The sequence below is a fragment of the Tasmannia lanceolata genome, unplaced genomic scaffold (assembly GCF_043159265.1).
Source record: "Tasmannia lanceolata isolate RefF3 unplaced genomic scaffold, GAP_Taslan_0.1 ptg000006l, whole genome shotgun sequence".
Classification (NCBI taxonomy): domain Eukaryota; kingdom Viridiplantae; phylum Streptophyta; class Magnoliopsida; order Canellales; family Winteraceae; genus Tasmannia; species Tasmannia lanceolata.
Genome location: NW_027518683.1, coordinates 11,256,302 through 11,275,189, shown reverse-complemented (window position 1 = coordinate 11,275,189; position 18,888 = coordinate 11,256,302). Strand labels below are relative to the sequence as shown.

General features: G+C 37.3%; 3 protein-coding genes across 3 annotated transcripts in view; 1 reads left to right on the top strand and 2 right to left on the bottom strand.

The window, feature by feature from the left end:
- Nucleotides 1–4,700, top strand: part of LOC143879674 (vacuolar protein sorting-associated protein 52 A-like) — a 40,221-nt gene extending 35,521 nt beyond the window's left edge. Inside the window, exons 15-22 of the mRNA XM_077382169.1 lie at nt 4–62; nt 647–747; nt 2,098–2,148; nt 2,830–3,009; nt 3,235–3,369; nt 3,504–3,578; nt 4,102–4,159; nt 4,248–4,700. Of these exons, the coding sequence (XP_077238284.1) occupies nt 4–62; nt 647–747; nt 2,098–2,148; nt 2,830–3,009; nt 3,235–3,369; nt 3,504–3,578; nt 4,102–4,159; nt 4,248–4,552 (964 nt within the window). The 3' untranslated portion in view covers nt 4,553–4,700. The remainder of the gene's footprint in view (nt 1–3; nt 63–646; nt 748–2,097; nt 2,149–2,829; nt 3,010–3,234; nt 3,370–3,503; nt 3,579–4,101; nt 4,160–4,247) is intronic.
- A 1,394-nt stretch (nt 4,701–6,094) lies between these two features.
- On the bottom strand, nt 6,095–6,939 carry LOC143878361 (homeobox protein). Its single transcript, XM_077380655.1, has one exon. It carries the CDS (start codon nt 6,922–6,924, stop codon nt 6,352–6,354), a length of 573 nt encoding a protein of 190 aa, XP_077236770.1. The 5' UTR covers nt 6,925–6,939; the 3' UTR covers nt 6,095–6,351.
- A 1,070-nt stretch (nt 6,940–8,009) lies between these two features.
- Nucleotides 8,010–17,352, bottom strand: LOC143879673 (26S proteasome regulatory subunit 4 homolog A). The gene is made up of 6 exons (XM_077382168.1): nt 16,811–17,352; nt 14,532–14,777; nt 11,678–11,847; nt 11,386–11,602; nt 11,062–11,202; nt 8,010–8,428 (listed from the first exon to the last, which is right to left on the bottom strand). Exons 1-6 carry the CDS (start codon nt 17,288–17,290, stop codon nt 8,345–8,347), a joined length of 1,338 nt encoding a protein of 445 aa, XP_077238283.1. The 5' UTR covers nt 17,291–17,352; the 3' UTR covers nt 8,010–8,344.
- Nucleotides 17,353–18,888: the final 1,536 nt, after the last annotated feature.

Below are 18,888 nucleotides of genomic sequence, written 5' to 3'. Positions count from 1 at the left end.
CAGATATCTTTTTTGTGATGATTTCTTTGGGGAAGAATCTATATTCAATGAAATATTTACAGGTAATTCTAATACGTATGCTTTATTTATATGTGAATGTTTGTCTCTCTTATTGACATTAGTTTAGTTAAGGCTGCATTCATCTCGGAGTTGTAAATCTTTGTTGCTAACCACTACGTCATTGCATTCTGATAATATTTAGTGACAACAGATCACTGCTTGTTGATATTTTCATTTATCTGGATACTATCTTTACCGACAGTGGAAACTTTACCTCCTACCTTTCACCGTTTTCTTTCTGTACATTATCCAAGCTTGCCGTTTTCTTTTTAAACATTTTCCAGGCTCTGGAGGTGGCATATTGGGATCCAAAGAGGTTAACTTTTAGGACACTAAACTGCTTGCTTTGGATTTTTTTTTCTTCAACAACTCTTTTGGGCATTAAACTGCTCATAGTTAATTAATAGGATACTTTAATCTGTCAAAGGGTGTTATCTAAATCTTTACTGCTTTCAGAAAAACATAAAAATACTTCTAGAATAGAAGTTACAAGGGAAAACATTGCTCTGTCATTTTCATTCCCAGAAAATATCTGGCAATATGAACGAACAAATAAACCAATGCGTTTTCTATTTGGTTATTTCAGGACCATTTGCGGTAATTGATGAACATTTCAATTCAATCCTTCCTAACTGTTTCGATGCAATAGGTCTAATGCTTATGATCCGCATAATACACCAGCACCAGGTAATGTGGCATGCTTATTATGTTATGGGTGGCTTTTATTTGGAAAGTTTATAGTTTTTAATGAGTTGGTTAGCATGTCGTTGAAGAATTATTTGATATTTATATGATTTTATGTTGTTCACTTTGGTGCTTTTGATATCTGTAATAAATTAGCAATCTCCTCACTGTTATCTTTTCCGTGCTTTTATTTGCATGTTGCTTCTCCTTTAAGTCTAAATATTTCTTTATAGTTAAGTTTTGTAGAACTTGTTGTCCTGCACACAATAATGAAAATGGAAGCAAATTTGTGTTCTGCTAGGTTAGAACTCAGTTAAGTTTTGAACTAGTACCAAATATATTTTACCAACCATAGGATTCATATGGAATTGCTTCTAGATCCAGAATAAACTATAGTTTCTAGTTCTTTACCAGTCTGAAATCACAGCCTAACTTCTCAGGTTTTGGATGGATTAATTCTGCATCTTGGCCGCCAATGCTGGTGCTGGGAATACCGCTCTCCGTACCCTAAAAATCTATTTTAATAGAATTTGATCACATTAACGATAGTTTGTTTGTTACTGTTCTTGGGTGTATTATACTAGCAGTTTGTTATTGTTCTTGGGTGTGTTATACTAGCATAATAAGCTAATCATGCAATAGCAGGGCAACAAAGAGACAACTAGGTGGAAGCCATACATTCAAAATTACACTTGATCTGATTCCAAAGCATTGCAAATTGTGAGCTTTAGTGTCGTTGTTATCTTACAAGACTCATTAGACAAAATGGGGAGGAATGGCTTTCTGGTCTTCAATGGTTGCTCTGGTATCTTCTTATAGAAATCAAAATGTCACTCACTTTGCATGTGAGTCAGGACTCAGGAGTGTGTTAATTTTGTGAGTGGGAAATTAACTTATGCACTCCTGATGTATTAGAAATTAGTCGATTTCTTAATCTAGTCAATGGAGTAAACCGATGATCACTATCTTGAATAGGAGACGCAAATGTGCATTTCCTCCCCTTGCTCAGCTACCATTCTCGCAATATTGCATATAATGTGTTTTACACACAATTGTTTTTTCTATTCATTTTATTCCCAGCATAATCCATTTTGACCAAAGCATGTTTCTTGGCTGTAGTTGTATGAAATAAGCATGCAATACATTATCCTAGTTTTAAAATGGTCATATAGTTTTTGGATAAAAGCACTTCAGCTTTTTTCATAAGTAACTTCTATTATTGAGGTTCCTTAAATGGATTTATTACTAGATCCAGTATAACCACAGCTTTTTTTTTGTTGCTAGACACATATTTGTTGGCTTTGCAAAGAATGATCTAATTTAAGTGATTAACAATGTGATTTTCTACTTCAGCTAATTATGTCTCGGCGGCGGATTCCATGCTTGGATTCATACTTGGATAAGGTATGCTTCTTCTATAGTTAGACTCCTGGTTTAACGTATTGGATTTTCAATATATATCAGACATGTCAAAAATAATACATATTGTACTGTTATTTCAAAGAAAAATAATACTTTGGATGATAGCTGATGCCTTTTGGATGAATAGCACATGTATTGGACACTACACACTCTTTGTTGTTTTCTTCCCTAACTGAAAATTTGAAATGTATCAGGTGATATGTTTGAGGATCAGCTGACACTAAAATCCATGACTTGGATTATTAAATTATGATACAATGTTATGAACCGCATTGTGCAATTACCAATGGTGATTACTAATTTTAGATGTTCCTTTTGTTTTGTTCTTGACTACATGTTGCGTCATTCAGTTTTGGTCCAGCAAGATAACTAGTCACTGGAACCTAATCATAAAATACATCCACGTAATGGATTTAGTAAAAAAGGTAGTTCTACCAGATGTACCAGCAGCTGTTGTCGTTGCTTCAAGCATTATGGCCTTATTTGTCCCGTATCTAAACTTGTTCAATTGACTGCCTCCTCCAAAATGTTCTCATTTTTTATTGCTGGATAATCATTTTGTCTATTTTGTTGATTGGTGCTTCGATTTGTGCTTTCTGTGTCTCCTATAAGCTAATCCATGGATACCAAGTGGTTAAAGTTGATTGAACTAAATTTTGGCAGGTCAACATTGCTCTCTGGCCACGTTTCAAGATGGTCTTTGACATGCATCTCAACAGTTTGCGTAACGCCAATGTAAAGCTGTTATGGGAAGATGATGTTCATCCTCACTATGTCATGCGACGTTATGCTGAGTTCACTGCATCACTTGTTCACCTTAATGTTGAATATGGAGACGGTCAGGTTAGCCAATATTTTTTTTTATATTCTTTTTTTTAATTAACCATTCAAAAAAAAAGGTTAGCCAAAATTTCAAATCCCAGATACTGTGAGGAATATTTAACAATAGTTGCCACTATTCTCTTGATATTGATGGACATTAAAGACACCGATCGCTTCATACCCTGACTTCTCCCAGTCAACCCAATTTACCCAGCACTTTTTTTTGTTGTCTTTTGACCTTTGTAGCTTGAATTGAACTTGGAGAGGCTGCGGATGGCTGTCGATGACTTGCTTATCAAGCTTGCCAAAACATTCACAAAGCCCAAACTTCAAACAGTATTTCTCATAAACAATTATGATATGACTATTGCTGTATTAAAGGTAAGAATCAACATGCCTAGGTAATTTGTGATTGACCCCACCATTCTTCTTTTATGACCTCATTCGAATTTTGAAAACATGCTTTAGTAGCAGTTGTGCTTCTCCATAATAGTTTTTGTGAAATTGGTTTCTAGGAAGCAGGCACGGAAGGTGGCAAGACACAGCTGCACTTCGAAGAATTGCTGAAGAGCAACACAGCTATTTTTGTGGTTAGTAAATCGATAGTTTATTTTAATGGGATAGTTTAGATCCATATCCACTGAAGTTTTCACTAGCCGCTTCTAAGTTACTGTGAAATACTTGTTTGATTAGGATTAGGAGCTTCATTTGGACTATGTAAATGGATTTGTTATGTGAAATGATTTGTGGTCCCAGGTGGTCCAACATAGTTTTGGACCCAACATCCTCACTGAATCATTGTTTGAAGGGTTCTGGACCATTGATTTTAGATTAAAATAGTAGAAAAAGGAGTTTTCAACCGTAAAATATACAAAACCTTCATCAAGTGGATAGGATCCTCTTTTGGTACGAAACCAGCATCCACTGTACGAATTGGGGATGGAATAGCATATCGACATCTCCAACATGTTATGCTATCGCATGTGGTGGAGATGGAGTTTTCAACCGTAAAATTTTCAAGACCTTCATCGAGTGGATAGGATCCTCTTTTTGGTATGAAACCAGCATCCACTGTACGAATTGGAATTAAAGTTTGATACATGTTTCTCGCAGGAAGAATTGCTCCTAGAGCATTTTAGTGATCTTATCAAATTCGTAAAGACTCGGGCCTGTAAGTATCAGAAACAAAACCCGATTCATAAATTTGTCAATTGTATCCAAAATGATTGAGGACCTCATTTATATGATATCTTTTTCAGCTGAAGATACAAATTCTAGCTCGGATAAGCCCATCGCGGCTGCAGATGTTGAACCATTGGTGAAGGACTTTGCGAGCAGATGGAAAGCTGCAATAGAGCTAATGCACAAAGATGTCATTACTTCCTTCAGTAATTTCTTGTGCGGAATGGAGATATTGAGAGCTGCATTGACACAGCTGCTGCTTTATTACACCAGGCTTACGGATTGCATAAAGCGGATTGTAGGTGGTTCAATGCTGAACAAGGATCTGGTTTCTATATCCTCAATAATGTACGAAATCAGAAAGTATTCAAGGACTTTTTAGTCCTCCATCTTTTTAAAAATTGTAACTCTGGATTGAAAACAAAATTTTTGAGGAGGTTGTTTTGTTGTAGATTTTTCCTCCATGCTTTCTTCAACATCGTCATATACAGTAATTCATAGTTCAATATAAATGACTCGACTACATGCCATTCACGTATGTGCAATGTTAATTTTGGGAATCATGTATGGTTTTGGAGTTCTGTGTATCTTCATTTAGGCTCCGTTTCTTTCGACGTAAAATTGGGCGTAAAATTTGTTTTATGTTCATTTTTACAACATCAAACAAATTCTAAGTCAAAAGAAACGGAGCCTTAATAGAATTGCAGGTGGGTTTTAGATTGGGATTTCAAATCAGCCATTCAATTTGTGGTTGATTGGAAAGGTAAAAAGAATTAGATGATTGAAAGCAATTCATCTAACACTATATTCCGGCATTTCCCATCTCCTATGACAGAAGGCCAATTGTTCCACAGCATTGCCATTTCTCTCTGGCAGAGCTGAGAATCCTAAGTTGATAAGAAGCCTAAATTCTGAAATGAAGAATCTCAGAAAATTGGGTGCATCACCAGTTCAGTACAGTCTCCAAAACTGAAAACAGGGACATAACTGAAAAGTAAGGGAGCCATATCTTTACTTGTAACTAGGGCTGCAGACGAGCCGAGCCGAACATTGGGGTGTTCGTGCTCGGCTTGTGTTCGGCTCATGTTTGTGACGAGTTTTTTTTGGGCTCGTGTTCGGCTTTATGAACCGAGCCTAAAAAGTTTACAAGCTTGTCCAAGATGAACTATACAAAGCTCGAGTTCAGCTCGTTTATTTGACGAGCCTAATTTTTGGGCTTGGGTTCGGCTCGTTTAGTAAACAAACGAGCCCGAGCCGAGCTTTTAATGAACCGAACCCAAACATGTTCGTGATCTGGCTCGGTTCATTTGCAGCCCTACTTGAAACAGGCATAATTAGAAAAGTAGGGGAGCCATATCTTCCCTGGTAAGAGGCATAATTAGCGTACCTCAAACTGGAGCAGGAGCCAAATTTGTTTGATAAAATGTCATGACCATACAAAAGAGTAGTCTACTCATCAAAGTGTATTCAGGCTATGAGACCTGAGTTTCAGACCTGGAAGGATGACAACTGAAACAGGAAAGAGCCCATATACTAGAACCTATCTTGAAACCATTTTCACAGATCTGCTTAAAATTCTAACCATCAAAAGCAGAACAGTTTGGCTGTATCGTCCTAGAGCAAGAACTGTAGTTTAGGGCACTGTATGAGCATGCAAGAAAGATTGATACCACGGCAGTTTGTCCTATCTGGAAAACTATAAAAGCAAATTAAATAAACAAATTGACATTGTACAAAATGTCTAAATTAATGGCTGTCAAAGGTCACTTATAGGAATTATAACAGCCCTTAATAGCTAATTAGAAAATTCTAACAGTATTCTATGCCACTACAGGGGGGTGTGTGGTCATGGTTAAAACAGATTAGCATTTATAGTTGCCTTTCTGCAAATTCTAATAGCTTTTTAACAGCTAATTAGAAAAATGTAAACTAAAAATAAACTTGTAAAAACAATAGAGAGTAGATATCATTCCCTTCTGATATGTAGCCCAAAAACAAATTTACAGCGAAATGACTTGCTAGTAATTCCAAGTAAACTTTCCTGTAACAGAGGTATTGAATTCCAGCAATTCTGTATATCAAATGCCCCAAAACTTAAAACACATCACAATTCATTTCCATCTCTCTCTACAGAAGCCTGGATTCAAAGACAGAAAACTTTGAAAACAGTCAGTACTTCATTCAGTTGAGACTCCGAAGCCGAAAACAGGGGCAGAAGCAACGCATCAAGGTGGTACCAACACTCGCGACGCATCCGAAAAGCCCGGCAGCTCTTTCTTGCCTAATAACAGGCATAATTGGAACGCCGTAAACAGGGGCAGGGGCCAAGTACTGCTGATAAGATATGGATACAGGTAGAGTAGCTACAGGAGTGTATAAAGGTGTAATCTCTGAAATGATTTCTGATGAAGATACTTGGGTTCGCACTTTAGAAGGATCAAAGGGTGGGACAGAAAACGCCTCACATGTTGGATCCGATCTCGAAAAAGTCTCCTGTGGCTGTTCGAAATCGAGCCACGAAGGCAAAGGAGGAGCGCTTGGTTGTGTGTATTTAGAACAAGAACAGCAGTGGGAAGTTGTGGGAGGTTGAAGGGTGTTAATCTTTCTTTTCTTCTTCTTCCTAGACCAGACCTTGAGCTTTTTGAGAGCTCTGATCATCTTGCAGAGTTGGGATTTGGTGGAGATTGAGAAAGATATGATGATGGAGAGAGAATCACTTGTGTTAAAAAGAAGGCACGCACATGGGTATACCATTTAAAGCCGAAGAAAAAGAGGGGTGTATGGTCGGTTCAAAGCTTTGGATTCTTTCTATCATTTTTAAATTTTAAATCGTATCTGACCGTTGCCTTTCCCCGCTCTCACTACTTTCTGTTGGGTAGACTTTAGGAACGATTTGAATTAAATGAATGAGATTTTGGAGATTTTAGGGAGCCACACAGGCTCACTTTTTAGCAGATTTTGTCTTATTCATTTATGACCCGTTTGGACACTGAGAAGATTTTGATTTGAATTTCTCACATTTGCAGCCCTTTTTGCGTTGTGATTTGGATCCGGGTCAAATCATTGGATTTCCAAATCAGCGTTTGACAGTGAAAAAAAATCAGATTTACAAATCTAGCAATTTCCTTCACCCGCTTTGCTCCTCAACCTCTCTCCCCCCAGTAGGTAGTACCCCCCTTCCCTCTCTCTCTCCCTCAACAATCAACATCATGATCTGTGCATTCAAAACTCAATTCCAAATCCAAATACAAAATACGAGGCATCTAAACAGGCCCTTGATTCATCTGAGGTGGCTGTTTCTCTCCCACAAAAGAGAGCTGCGACGCAAAATTGCCAAGCAAATCCCTTCTTTTTATGAAATAAAGGTGAATATTATTTTTTGGGGCAATGATAAATACACCTTATTTTTACCTCACGTTTAGTGGTTTGGATTTGCTAGGGTCCATCACAAAAGGCATTTCGCGGCTGGTCTGTCACACTGAATGGACCTTTTGTCTCCATTCACGGGACGGCAGACCAGCCGGGAAATTATGTTAACTATTGAAGTATTTTGTCCATGGAATAGACCGACTGGCGACCACTAGTCCGGCTGAATTATGTCCATTCGATAAGTGATCAATACCATGTGTATCACATCATTATGCTCTACAAGATCAACGGTCTCAATTGGATATACATATCTAAGTGTCTGACCCTAGAATTGATCCTGTGGCTACTGTCTGTCAAGTCACACTCCTCCCCTCTTGTTTGTCTTCTCCTTAAAAAATAGCAGCATTTCAACCTCCTTTGTTTTAGAAAAAAAGACAAAACAGAAGGGGCTGGAGGAAACACTGAGAAAGGGGGCGGAAAAATCATTTCCATCCAGTATATTTCCAAAACCATATAACAACGTTTTAAAATCTATAGAATACAAATATATGCCTGAACCATATTCGTCCTGCTTTTCTAGCAGCACACATAAGCACAAATTTCCACTTCTAAGAAATTCAAATGAATAAAAATCATGAAAACAGACGTGTCTATTTCCTTTGTTTAAAGAAACTAGATGTATATAAGTTATACCTTCATCAGGGAATATATCAACTGTGATAACACAGTTTAAAAGTTGATTAAACAGGAATGGGAACAAATCCAAAACGCAATAGCGTGAGAACACAGTGAAGAGTGGTGTGGGCTACATGTAGAGTCCTTCTGGTACCCCTTCCTTCTTCTTGAACATCACCTTTTCTTTTGCCTTCTTAAAGTCTGGATGAGTAACCTGAACAGAAAGCAATTCACGGATGAAAATAATATACCATGCTATCATTCGAAAATAATAATAATAATAATAACATACCATGCCAATAAAACTAAACCATTTCGTACTGCTGCCATTTGATCAAGTGAAAAAAAACTTGATATAAAAATCATAAAGAAAATAACAAGCAGCCAAACACTAGTCAATCCGAAAGCCGATAATGTGGGCTATTTACAAAAGGGATAGAGCACCCATGATCAAATCCACTCTCAGATACTGGTCAAGATTACAAGTCTTATAGTCAGCTCCTATAAGAATGTCTGGAAGTCCAATCATCTGCTAAACTTCAGTTGGGGGCCGTTTGCGGATTTTAGAATCTTGGATTTCCTCAAAATTGTAGTTGAGAGACGAGAGAATAAGGAGACCAATCGTCGTTTCCTGATTTCTCCCCCTTCTTTCCGTCAATAGAGCATAAGATCATCCCATGTTTCCAGGTTTTAGATATCTCGGGATGGGGGGGGAGGGATTTCTAAAACCTGGATTTCTTACTTAAAATCCAAGATTCTAAACAGAAGCGGAACGGTTGGTCTTCTTATTCTCTCTTCTCCCAACTACGATTTTGAGGAAATCCAAGATTCTAAAATCAGCGTATCCAAACGGCCCCTTATTTAATATATGATGTTTGCATTCCTCAATCTATTAGCCCAGGAGATGTTATTTGACAAATCCTCTACAAATTGATGTGTGCACCTTGCCAGATGGAAAGAAACCTTACATAAAGATACTCTTAGAGGATTCTATTCAAAGAAGCAGCTTTAACATCCAATGGCAAGTATAATAATTATAGGGAAGACTTTGGTACTTCTACCAAAGTCGGAAACTATGGCCGCTGAAATTTTGGAGGCTTAGGGAATATCAATCAGTACTTTGAGACTTAATATCAAACAAAACATGTAGATATTCTGACTAGGTAGATGGGTTGAATTATGCATGAGATTCAACTTCTATGAGAAGGATTGGTTGAGGCCACACTAATGGAAGGCAACAAACCTTTATAGAATTCTACCAATAAACAAAAAAGGTGTACAAGATGGAAGTCAAGCCAAAAACCAACCGAAATGTAGAAAAAAAGGTTTGATTTGTTGAAAATTGGCTAGGATTAGTTTTGGCTAACCAAACTAGTAGAGGAGAAAGCCTTCAACGAAGGATGAGTTTTGACTTCATCCAATATGCTACCATAGAAGAAGAAAATTATGACGTTGCCGGAAGGAGTTCTTGACCCAGATTACAAAGTATCTAGATGAGGATGCACATGATTTGAAGTTGTAAAAAGAGTCTGACTTCAATGAATACTACAATGAAGATAATGATCTATAAAAAAAATTGACGAGAAAATTTGTGATGAAAAAATAAATGAATAGCCGGAAGAGGATGGAGACTATGACAACGATGGAGTCAGCTCATTATGTACTTTTGTGGCTTACATTCATTTTAATAATTTAGTGTTCCAAGAATTAAAGCTTTTTAATTAAAAGAAAAAGAAAAAGAAATGATCCTTTATTAAAGCTTTTGAATTGACTCATCAGATAACAAGGGGCTCTCAAACTCATAGTTCACAATGATCCCGGGAGCTTCCATCAAGAAGATGATATGCACTCTAGGAAAATACATGAACATGAAAGCATAAAAGATACGTATAGAGGATCTGCGGAGAAAGGTATGCAGCTCTACTCCAAGTACCTCGTAAGGTGGAAGGGAACTCAACATCTTTGTTTACAATTGAAGACAATTTAGTAGGATTAACAATTACCATTAAAAAAAGAAAGTAGGATTAACAATTCTGAGTATAATTTTCTACAACAAGAAATTGATGCAATGAGTACCCACAGGTCCTTCGAACCAAAAATAAGAGAATGAAGGACTGCTTTAGAAGAAATTTCTTTTATGATTTTTAATTGTCGAGCTTTAGAAAACCAATGTTTTGGGGAAATGCAGACTTGTTTGAAGCTGCTAGAATTTCTATTTTGAATTGAGAAGGTCGATGTTGAAGTAGAAATGTTGAATTAGGACTGGTTTACAATTCGACACAATTTAGGATAGAAACTTACATAGTAAGATGAGATTTGGGTTAGTTTCTCTTTTGAAAATTCCTATTTTTCTATGAAAGAATTCTAGCTTGTCTATGATTGTTTTAGAAGTGTTATAAAGTTAGAAAGTGTGCAGGAAAAGTTGATGATGCTTACATCGAGGAAGGGAAGTGTTTTGGATGTAAAAATAGTCTAACTATATGATGTAAGACATTCTTTCTGGCGAGTTCCTGACTAATTACAAAAATTAAAGTGCATGCAAGTAGTTTTGCATTTTCTATTCTGTTTTCTCTTTGACACGACACAATATATTATGTTCCTTGTCATTTATAAATGCACCAAGTTCCAACAATGTTAGTAAAAAATTCGGTTAAAAAAGAAAAACACAAAAAAGAAACCACCGATACTTGATCAATACATTTACATGGTAAAGAGGAAAAAAAACTAGTACCCAGTTAACAGGGAGCAGCTTGTGTATGTCAGTATGACAACAGAGTAAAAGGCAAAACAAAAGCAATTACTATGCCTAGCAGAATTTATCCCCATAATGTAAATATGAAACTTCACCTTCATTCGGCGCTCTCTTAAAGCAAGCAAACCAGCTTCAGTACATATTGCCTTGATATCAGCTCCAGAAAACTCATCCTTGGTCATTACAAATTCTTCTAGGTTGACATCATCCGCCAGTGTCATCCTTGATGTGTGTATCTGCAGTCCACAAATGCAGGTCTAATTTAGTAATAGAAACAATAGCCATATGTGCGCAAACAATCTCATGTTCTTGGGTTTGGAACTCAGGACAACAGTAAAACCAACTTGTCCACATCAACAGAATGGGCTTCCACGGGACCAAGACAACAAAAAATTTCTTCCAACTAGGTATAGAAGTACCTGGAAAATACGCCTCCTTGTTTTTATATCTGGAAGAGGAAATTCAATTTTTCTATCTATTCGGCCAGGCCGAAGCAAGGCAGGATCAAGGCTTTCTATTCTGTTTGTTGCCAGAATCACTTTAACATCACCTCTAGAATCAAAACCATCCAACTGGTTCAGCAATTCTAACATAGTTCTCTGGATTTCACGCTCACCCCCAGAGTGGGCATCATACCTGGAATATACTAAGTTAATTGACTGCCAATATTTAAGATGAGAAGTGTAAATTTACCATGACTCATTCAAATACCTCTTTGTGCCAATTGCATCTATTTCGTCGATAAATACAATTGATGGAGAAAGATCATCAGCAACCCTGAAGAGCTCCCTCACTAACTTAGGACCATCACCTAAGTATTTCTGAATCAACTCACTCCCAACAACTCGCAAGAAAGTTGCTGATGTTGAGTTTGCCACTGCCTGAAAAGAGAAGAATTATCATGATCAAAATATGCAATCCATGTGAAAACAAGAAGAAGAGATAGAAGATAATTATACCTAATGCAATTAAAATGCCCGAAGTGTCAAAATTTGCCCCTAAATGTCACTTAAAATGTAAAATGAGTGTATCTTATAAAGTCCTTCAAATTATCGACAAACTGACTAAAGCCCTACTGCAATGTAATGGCCAAAGGTTATGAGATAGTAATGATTGCAATAAATAAAAGAAGATTAGGCCAGTCAAGCAGTCATGTTGAACCAAATAAAAAGTCTATAAGTGGAACACACAAGTGGTAAAATATTTGGAGTATGGAAGTAGCTAAATATTGATAGCAGGTATTTACTGTCCAACAAATTAACCATTAATCTTGACCAGTGGCAAGAGCACATTATCAATATTTAAACCCTACTGCCCATACTAACAGAAATTACCCACTTCCTTTTTTATTTCAGACAGATATGTATAGAATGATACCCTCACTTGATTTAATGATCATTTACACTAGTATCACACTTTTGATGGAGTCATTTGGATGATGAATCCACTGCAAATGTACCATTTTGAATCCAAATCAAATCCCTTGAGAATGTCTGCTTGAGAGTCTATTTATGCACTATGATGCACAAGACATTGGTTTCAAGCCAGACATGGCTATGGCATGAGCATCTGTTCCAAATCCATGTCCAGGTGGAAAGGCAATAATAAGGCTCACAAGTTAACTAACCCAACCTAGCAGATGTTTGTGGAGACAAACACATCTAGCTTTACTATAAAGTATAGACTAGTTGGTCTACCATGAATATATAGTTTATCATGGTGCTTGAGCATGATTGGTTAAATTACTTATCGACATCATAGTAATGATTCGGGGACACTCTTTCAAGAAGAAAAAAAAGATCCAGGGGCATATGTTCGTTGGATATGTCATCAAGTCCATGTCATATCGTGCTCCACTCTAGGGAGAGAGAGGCATCAAGTGCCATCAGGGTCCATTGCAATTTAATCCAGTTGTAGTATAATCTTAAGATAACACTCCAAATGCATTTATATCCTATTAAATTGAAAATGCAAAAAGCAAGCAAATTGTCTAAAATATATCAAGTGGATACATCCGAGCATATTTAACATTAAGGGCTACATTAAGCCGCATACATGTGACGGTGTCCATAGAAATGTCACCTACATATTAATATACGATACAATGCTTAAGAATAGATAGCAGAGACTCAACGACCACAAATTTTGAAAGGGCTTGGTGTGATTAAAAGTCAAATCAATTTCCTTGTGGCAGTGCATAAAGGATTAGTTTGAAAGCATGATGGAGCATTCCATTTATCATTGAAAAGGTTGGATAAGCGTCAATGTCCAAGTATCACGGTTGAAGATCCATCCTGCTTCATGAAAGTTTTTCAAAGTCACACCGTGTAGGTATACCTTACACAGAAGATAGTTGAAAGAACATCTCAAGAAAAGAGTAATACCTAATATGGAATCATATTGTGCAAAAAAAAAACTATAAAAAGATATAGAAGAACCAAGTTAGAAATATCCATCATGAACTACAAAAACCGGAGTACATAGTGTAGTGGAAAAGACACCGGGAACCAAGTACAAAAATGGTAAATGAGGTGCATCATGACCTGCAAGAGCCATCCTTGAAGCACTTGAGGGTCAGTGGGCACACAGAACATAATTATATTGCAAGACAAATCACCAGCCCAGTTACTTCGTGCCAAATGATGTTTTCATTTGGATTGTAACTACAACTCATACTGATCAAAGTGAACAGGATCAGCTCATTTGCATTTTTGTCTCAGAGTGGTTAACAGGCTCCCAAGAACCACTTCATGTAGCTTGCCTGGCTGACTTGCTGCTCCATTCGCAACACATGCAAAGTCATGCAGTTTGCAATACTACTCCAACTCGCAACTAGTTAAACAAGATTATGCCAAACCCTAGATCAAGTAAAAGATAAGGTAAAACCCAACAAACTAACTATAGAATGCTAGAATAAATCAAATGTCACTAAAGCACATACACAAGGATATAATGATGCTCACAGGTACACTCAAAATTGAAGTACACATTGTCAAGTGAGCAAACTGCACTTTCCATTACATCACCAAGTGGAATTGCACATAAATGTTGATTTGTCAAAATGCAGTTCATAGTGAAGTACCATTACCATAGGTAGACTCAATTCCCGACTCAAATTGAGAGAGAAATTTAGGGAAAACAAATTCCAAGCCCCAATCATGTAAGCATCATAAATAACTTCCAAAAGTACAACTAAGAAAGTCAATTATACACTCAGGTTTGAAACAGTCAAACTATTCTTTCAAGTGGAGCATAAAAACAATATTCAAAAATAATTTCCACGAGCAAGATGTGAAGAAGGAAAATGTTCTGCTTAATTCATTGAACAAAGAACAAAAAAAAGCCCACGGATTAAATCATTCACAAATTAGAGAATGACATAGGAGATCATGAGTAATAAATGCAATGTGGGCAGAAATCAAATTCATTAAGTATTGATGCATGAAGAAGGTATCATGAGGCATGGATGTAAGAATGCAAGTGGAATTCAATGATCAATGGACCCTCAACAAAAACACAATCATACATAACCTCCAACCAAATAGACATGCAAACAAGAACTGACCTTGGCAAGTAAGGTTTTGCCTGTCCCGGGCTCCCCATAGAGTATGACTCCCTTGGGAGGCTTAATGCCGATGTCTTCATAAAGCTCAGGGTGCGTGAGTGGAAGTTCCACAGCTTCTTTGATTTCTTGGATTTGAGCATCCAAACCGCCTATGTCGGCATATGATTCCAATGGGGCCTTCTCAACCTTCATCACTGAAACCATAGGATCCACCTCGTCTTGTAGAAGCCCAACAACGGAAAGAACCTGAAGCAAAAGAGTAACATCAGTCAGAGGTAAATAATATTCATCCATGAAATATCATGGTATCAATTTCTTACCTAAAGTTATTAAATCGATAAATAGAGTAATCGAGATGTAATGAACTATCACATACTCAATGAAGAATAATTAATTTATGGAAAAGATATTAAACACGTGGAAATCTACAAGCAGATGTCGAAGAAAGTGGAACAAAAAAGCTCTCGTAGTATATTTGAGAAGCAAGAAGCTGTTAGAGAACTTGGATAAAGAAACAAATTCTCCGATTAGCTGAAAGTAATCACCAGCGTAATATCCAAGCTTGCAGTTCCACTCCCATGCATTTCCATTGGAAATAGAATTGTAACTTACTCCCACGAAAACAAAAGCCATGCATATTAACGCAGAACATCCTCATTTATAAGCCCTCAAGTATCATCAATCAACCCCTCTGCCATTTACAATGTAAGATTCTCATCACTCATCAGTAACTTCTTCAACAAATGACTACAACTAACTCCATGCCCCTTTCCCACTTCAATTAGAAATAGAACTGTAATAGAAGTCAGTTTAGATCAGGTCTTTCAAAAAAGAATGTAGAGACCTTTAAAAAGTATACATAGTCTCTAAATTGACACAAAAGACATTTTCTTATGCTGTTCAAAGAATAGATTCAGAAGAAACAATAAAAATGTCAGAAAATCCAACTCATGCCTACGATTCACCAGTCTTCCATCACATCAACCAATCATTTTGGCATGACCACAAAACAACAAAAACATAAAAAGAGCAACCAAATCACCACCTTACAAACCCACGTCGTTGGCAAGTTCTCATCTCTAAGAACTCGTCCCACGCCCAAATATTCACAAGTCTATTAAAGCATTTATTCAGAAGAAACAATAAAGACACTGAAAAACCCAATTCATGCCCACAACTCTACGAATCCAATCATGTATCATTGTTAATGACACAACCCTCCGTTCTATTTAACCAGTCATTTTTCCATGTCCACAAAAACACAAAACATAAAAAGAACAACCAAATCACCTCCTTACAAACCTACTTTCTCCAGCCTACATCCCATAAAAATCAACACAATAAACCGTAAAGTGCCATCAATCTAACCAAATTGCACATCAAAATCATCATCCCCAGGTTTCAAGCATCTATGATCTATGAAACAGAGCCAATAGACACAACACGAAATGTGACAAAATCACAAACCCTAAGTCAGATACAATTTGAGGGATTTTTCAGGTTCATTGATCAGGGCTTGACGGAAGAACTTCATAAGTTTCCAAAAATTGAAGATACAGATCAAGAAATTGAATTTCAATTATTTGTAGACACATATCGATTGGTCGAACCCTTGATAAAAGAAAGAGATGCTGTGTATGAATCACTCACATATTCTTCTGAATTATATGTACCCGCAGGGTTAATTTGGAAAACTGGTAGAGATATGCAAGAACAAACCATATTTATTGGAAATATTCCTCTAATGAATTCCTTGGGAACCTCCATAGTAAATGGAATATACAGAATTGTGATCAATCAAATATTGCAAAGTCCCGGTATTTATTACCGTTCAGAATTGGACAAACACCCAAAGAAGGCCAAGTATTAAAAAAAAAAAAAAACATATCAAAATCAGCAACCTCCATCCACGTAAGAACCCCACAACTCCTACAATTTAAGAGAGAGAGAGAGAGAGAGAGAGAGAGAGAGAGAGAGAGAGAGAGAGAGAGAGCAACTGAAGCAGTAAAACCCTAGGTCTGCAATAAGAGATGGAGAGTCATACTGAGCAAGCAACTCAAGCACCAAAACCCTAGGTCCGCAAAGAAAAAACCCAACTGAAAAAAGAAAAACCCTACATCATAAGCATTAAAAAAAAAACCAAAATCAACTCCCATCCCCATAAAAAAATCAACAATCAGCAACAAACCCCACCCACCCACCCACCAAAACCGACCCTAGCTTCACAAACAGGGAAAAATCAAAAGAAAACAGCGAAATTTATAACACAATCGATCTACCTTATTATGCATGAGAATCGCGCATCCAGGCTCAAGCTGATCCTTATCAACAAAAGACAAAATCCCCACATAATACTCAGGCCCCACAGATGAAGAAACAATGGCGTGATTCTCATCAATAAGCTCTTCTAAATTCCCAACACTCATGGGGGACCCACGTAGATCATCCACTTTAGATCGATCCTCCTCGTTCTTGTCCTCTTGGGGTTTCAATCTCTCTTGATTGCTTACAAATTCTTCCTCCATGAGGAGATAATCTTTGATTCTCTCAAGTTTAAGGAGTCGAAGCTTGCATTTCGTGAGAGGAGTCACCACAGGGAGGCGGGCCGCGGCTTCTGGGCCTTTTTGCTTTCGCTGTTTGCGGCCCACGCGGGCGGGCGGAGCCGCCGGCTCGAATTTCTTTTCCTTTTTCTCGCCGTCGTGTTTGCGGTCTCCGGGTAGACCTTGCTTGTTCAGACCGCCTGGAGAACCTTGACCCATTGGGTTAGCTTGGAAAGAGAGAGAGAGAGAGAGAGAGAGAGGCTTGGGGAAGGGGGTTTGTGAAGGGCGAGGGGTTTTATAGGGGAAATGCCTTCTTAGTGTAAAAGGGTAGTCTCCTAACTCCTAAGCATAGTTAGCAAAACGTGATTAGGCAGTAAAACCGGACGGCAAAAATTCAACCTTTACGTGGGTTTGGTTAAAAAAACGTAGTAAAAAAACAGAAACGCAGATAAAATGTGATTAAAATTTTGTAATTTACAAAATATAATAGGGGTAAAGTTTATTCATTTTAATTTATGAGGTAGCTGTTGGTCTCACTTTTCAACAAATTTTGTCTTATTCATTTAATTCATTGAGGTGGCTGTTCTTCCATGCAACAGCCTGCTGCGAAATGCCTTTCTGGGGAAGTCCTAAGCAAATTCATTTAAGGGCCTTTCCGGGGAAGTCGTACGCAAATTCATTTAAGGGCCCATTTGGATACCTCAGATTTTGTATTTGGATTTGGAATTGAGTTTTCAGTACAAAATGAATAAGATCTGCCAGCTCATGTTGAGGGAGACCTAGAGGGAAGGGGGTAATTCCCTTCTTATTTCTACAGCTTATTTGGAAATCTGATTTTTTTCACCGTCAGTCGCTGAATTGGAAATTCAAGGGTTTAACCGGGATCCAAATGTCAAGGCAAAAAAGGCTGCAAATGTGAGAAATCCAAATCAAAATCTTCTCGGCATCCAAACGGGCCCTAATATGATTTAATTTTATTTGCAAGTGGTATATATTTTTTTGAAATGAGCAAGTGGTATATTAAGAACTCATTGAAATCTCAATTTGGGAAGCTATTATACCAACTATTTGCAAATAAGATATTTAAGTTCAAAAACATTTGCATATTGGAATATTGGCAAATAATTTTATGAGGTATTGAAAGATGCAAATAATTCTTAGAGGTATTCAAAGAGGCTCGTATTCTTTGTTGTTAAACATAGAAAATCAAAAATTACTTTATGGGCAGCTATTCACATTCAACAACATGCATGTTTGATCTTTGAGGTTAGATTGCATGTTTAATTTATTTTTTAACAGTCTCGTTAGCATTGGTTCTTTGTTTTGGATGCACATTATGAACAGGGAAAGGTATATAGATTCCCATTATTTTCCTTTTTCTCCTAAGGGCGATGATATTTTCACTCCCCTTGCAGTATTGCAGTAAGCAATCACCCCCTTATAATGTGAACAGTGGGGCGAACAGGGGACTGAAAATATCGTCGCCCCCTAATTTATGAGGAAACTCAAACAGTGAAAAGGACCTGCATTTGGAAAATTTACAGCAGACGAGGACCGCCATGTGAATAGTAAATGACAACCGATCAATGCTAGGAAATGGGAAATCTGTCCATTTACTTTGTTTTTCCTACTTTTTAGTGCATCCAAACAGACACTAAGATCTGCATATATTAAAGGGTGATGATAAATTCGCACCCGCTATAGGATTATTCACACCCCTAATAACGTGATTTGATGTCATTAAATTCTGCCACAAGGGCTTTGCTAGGAACCTTCGTAGAGGGAATTTCGCGGCTGGGCTGTTGCATGTGAGAGCA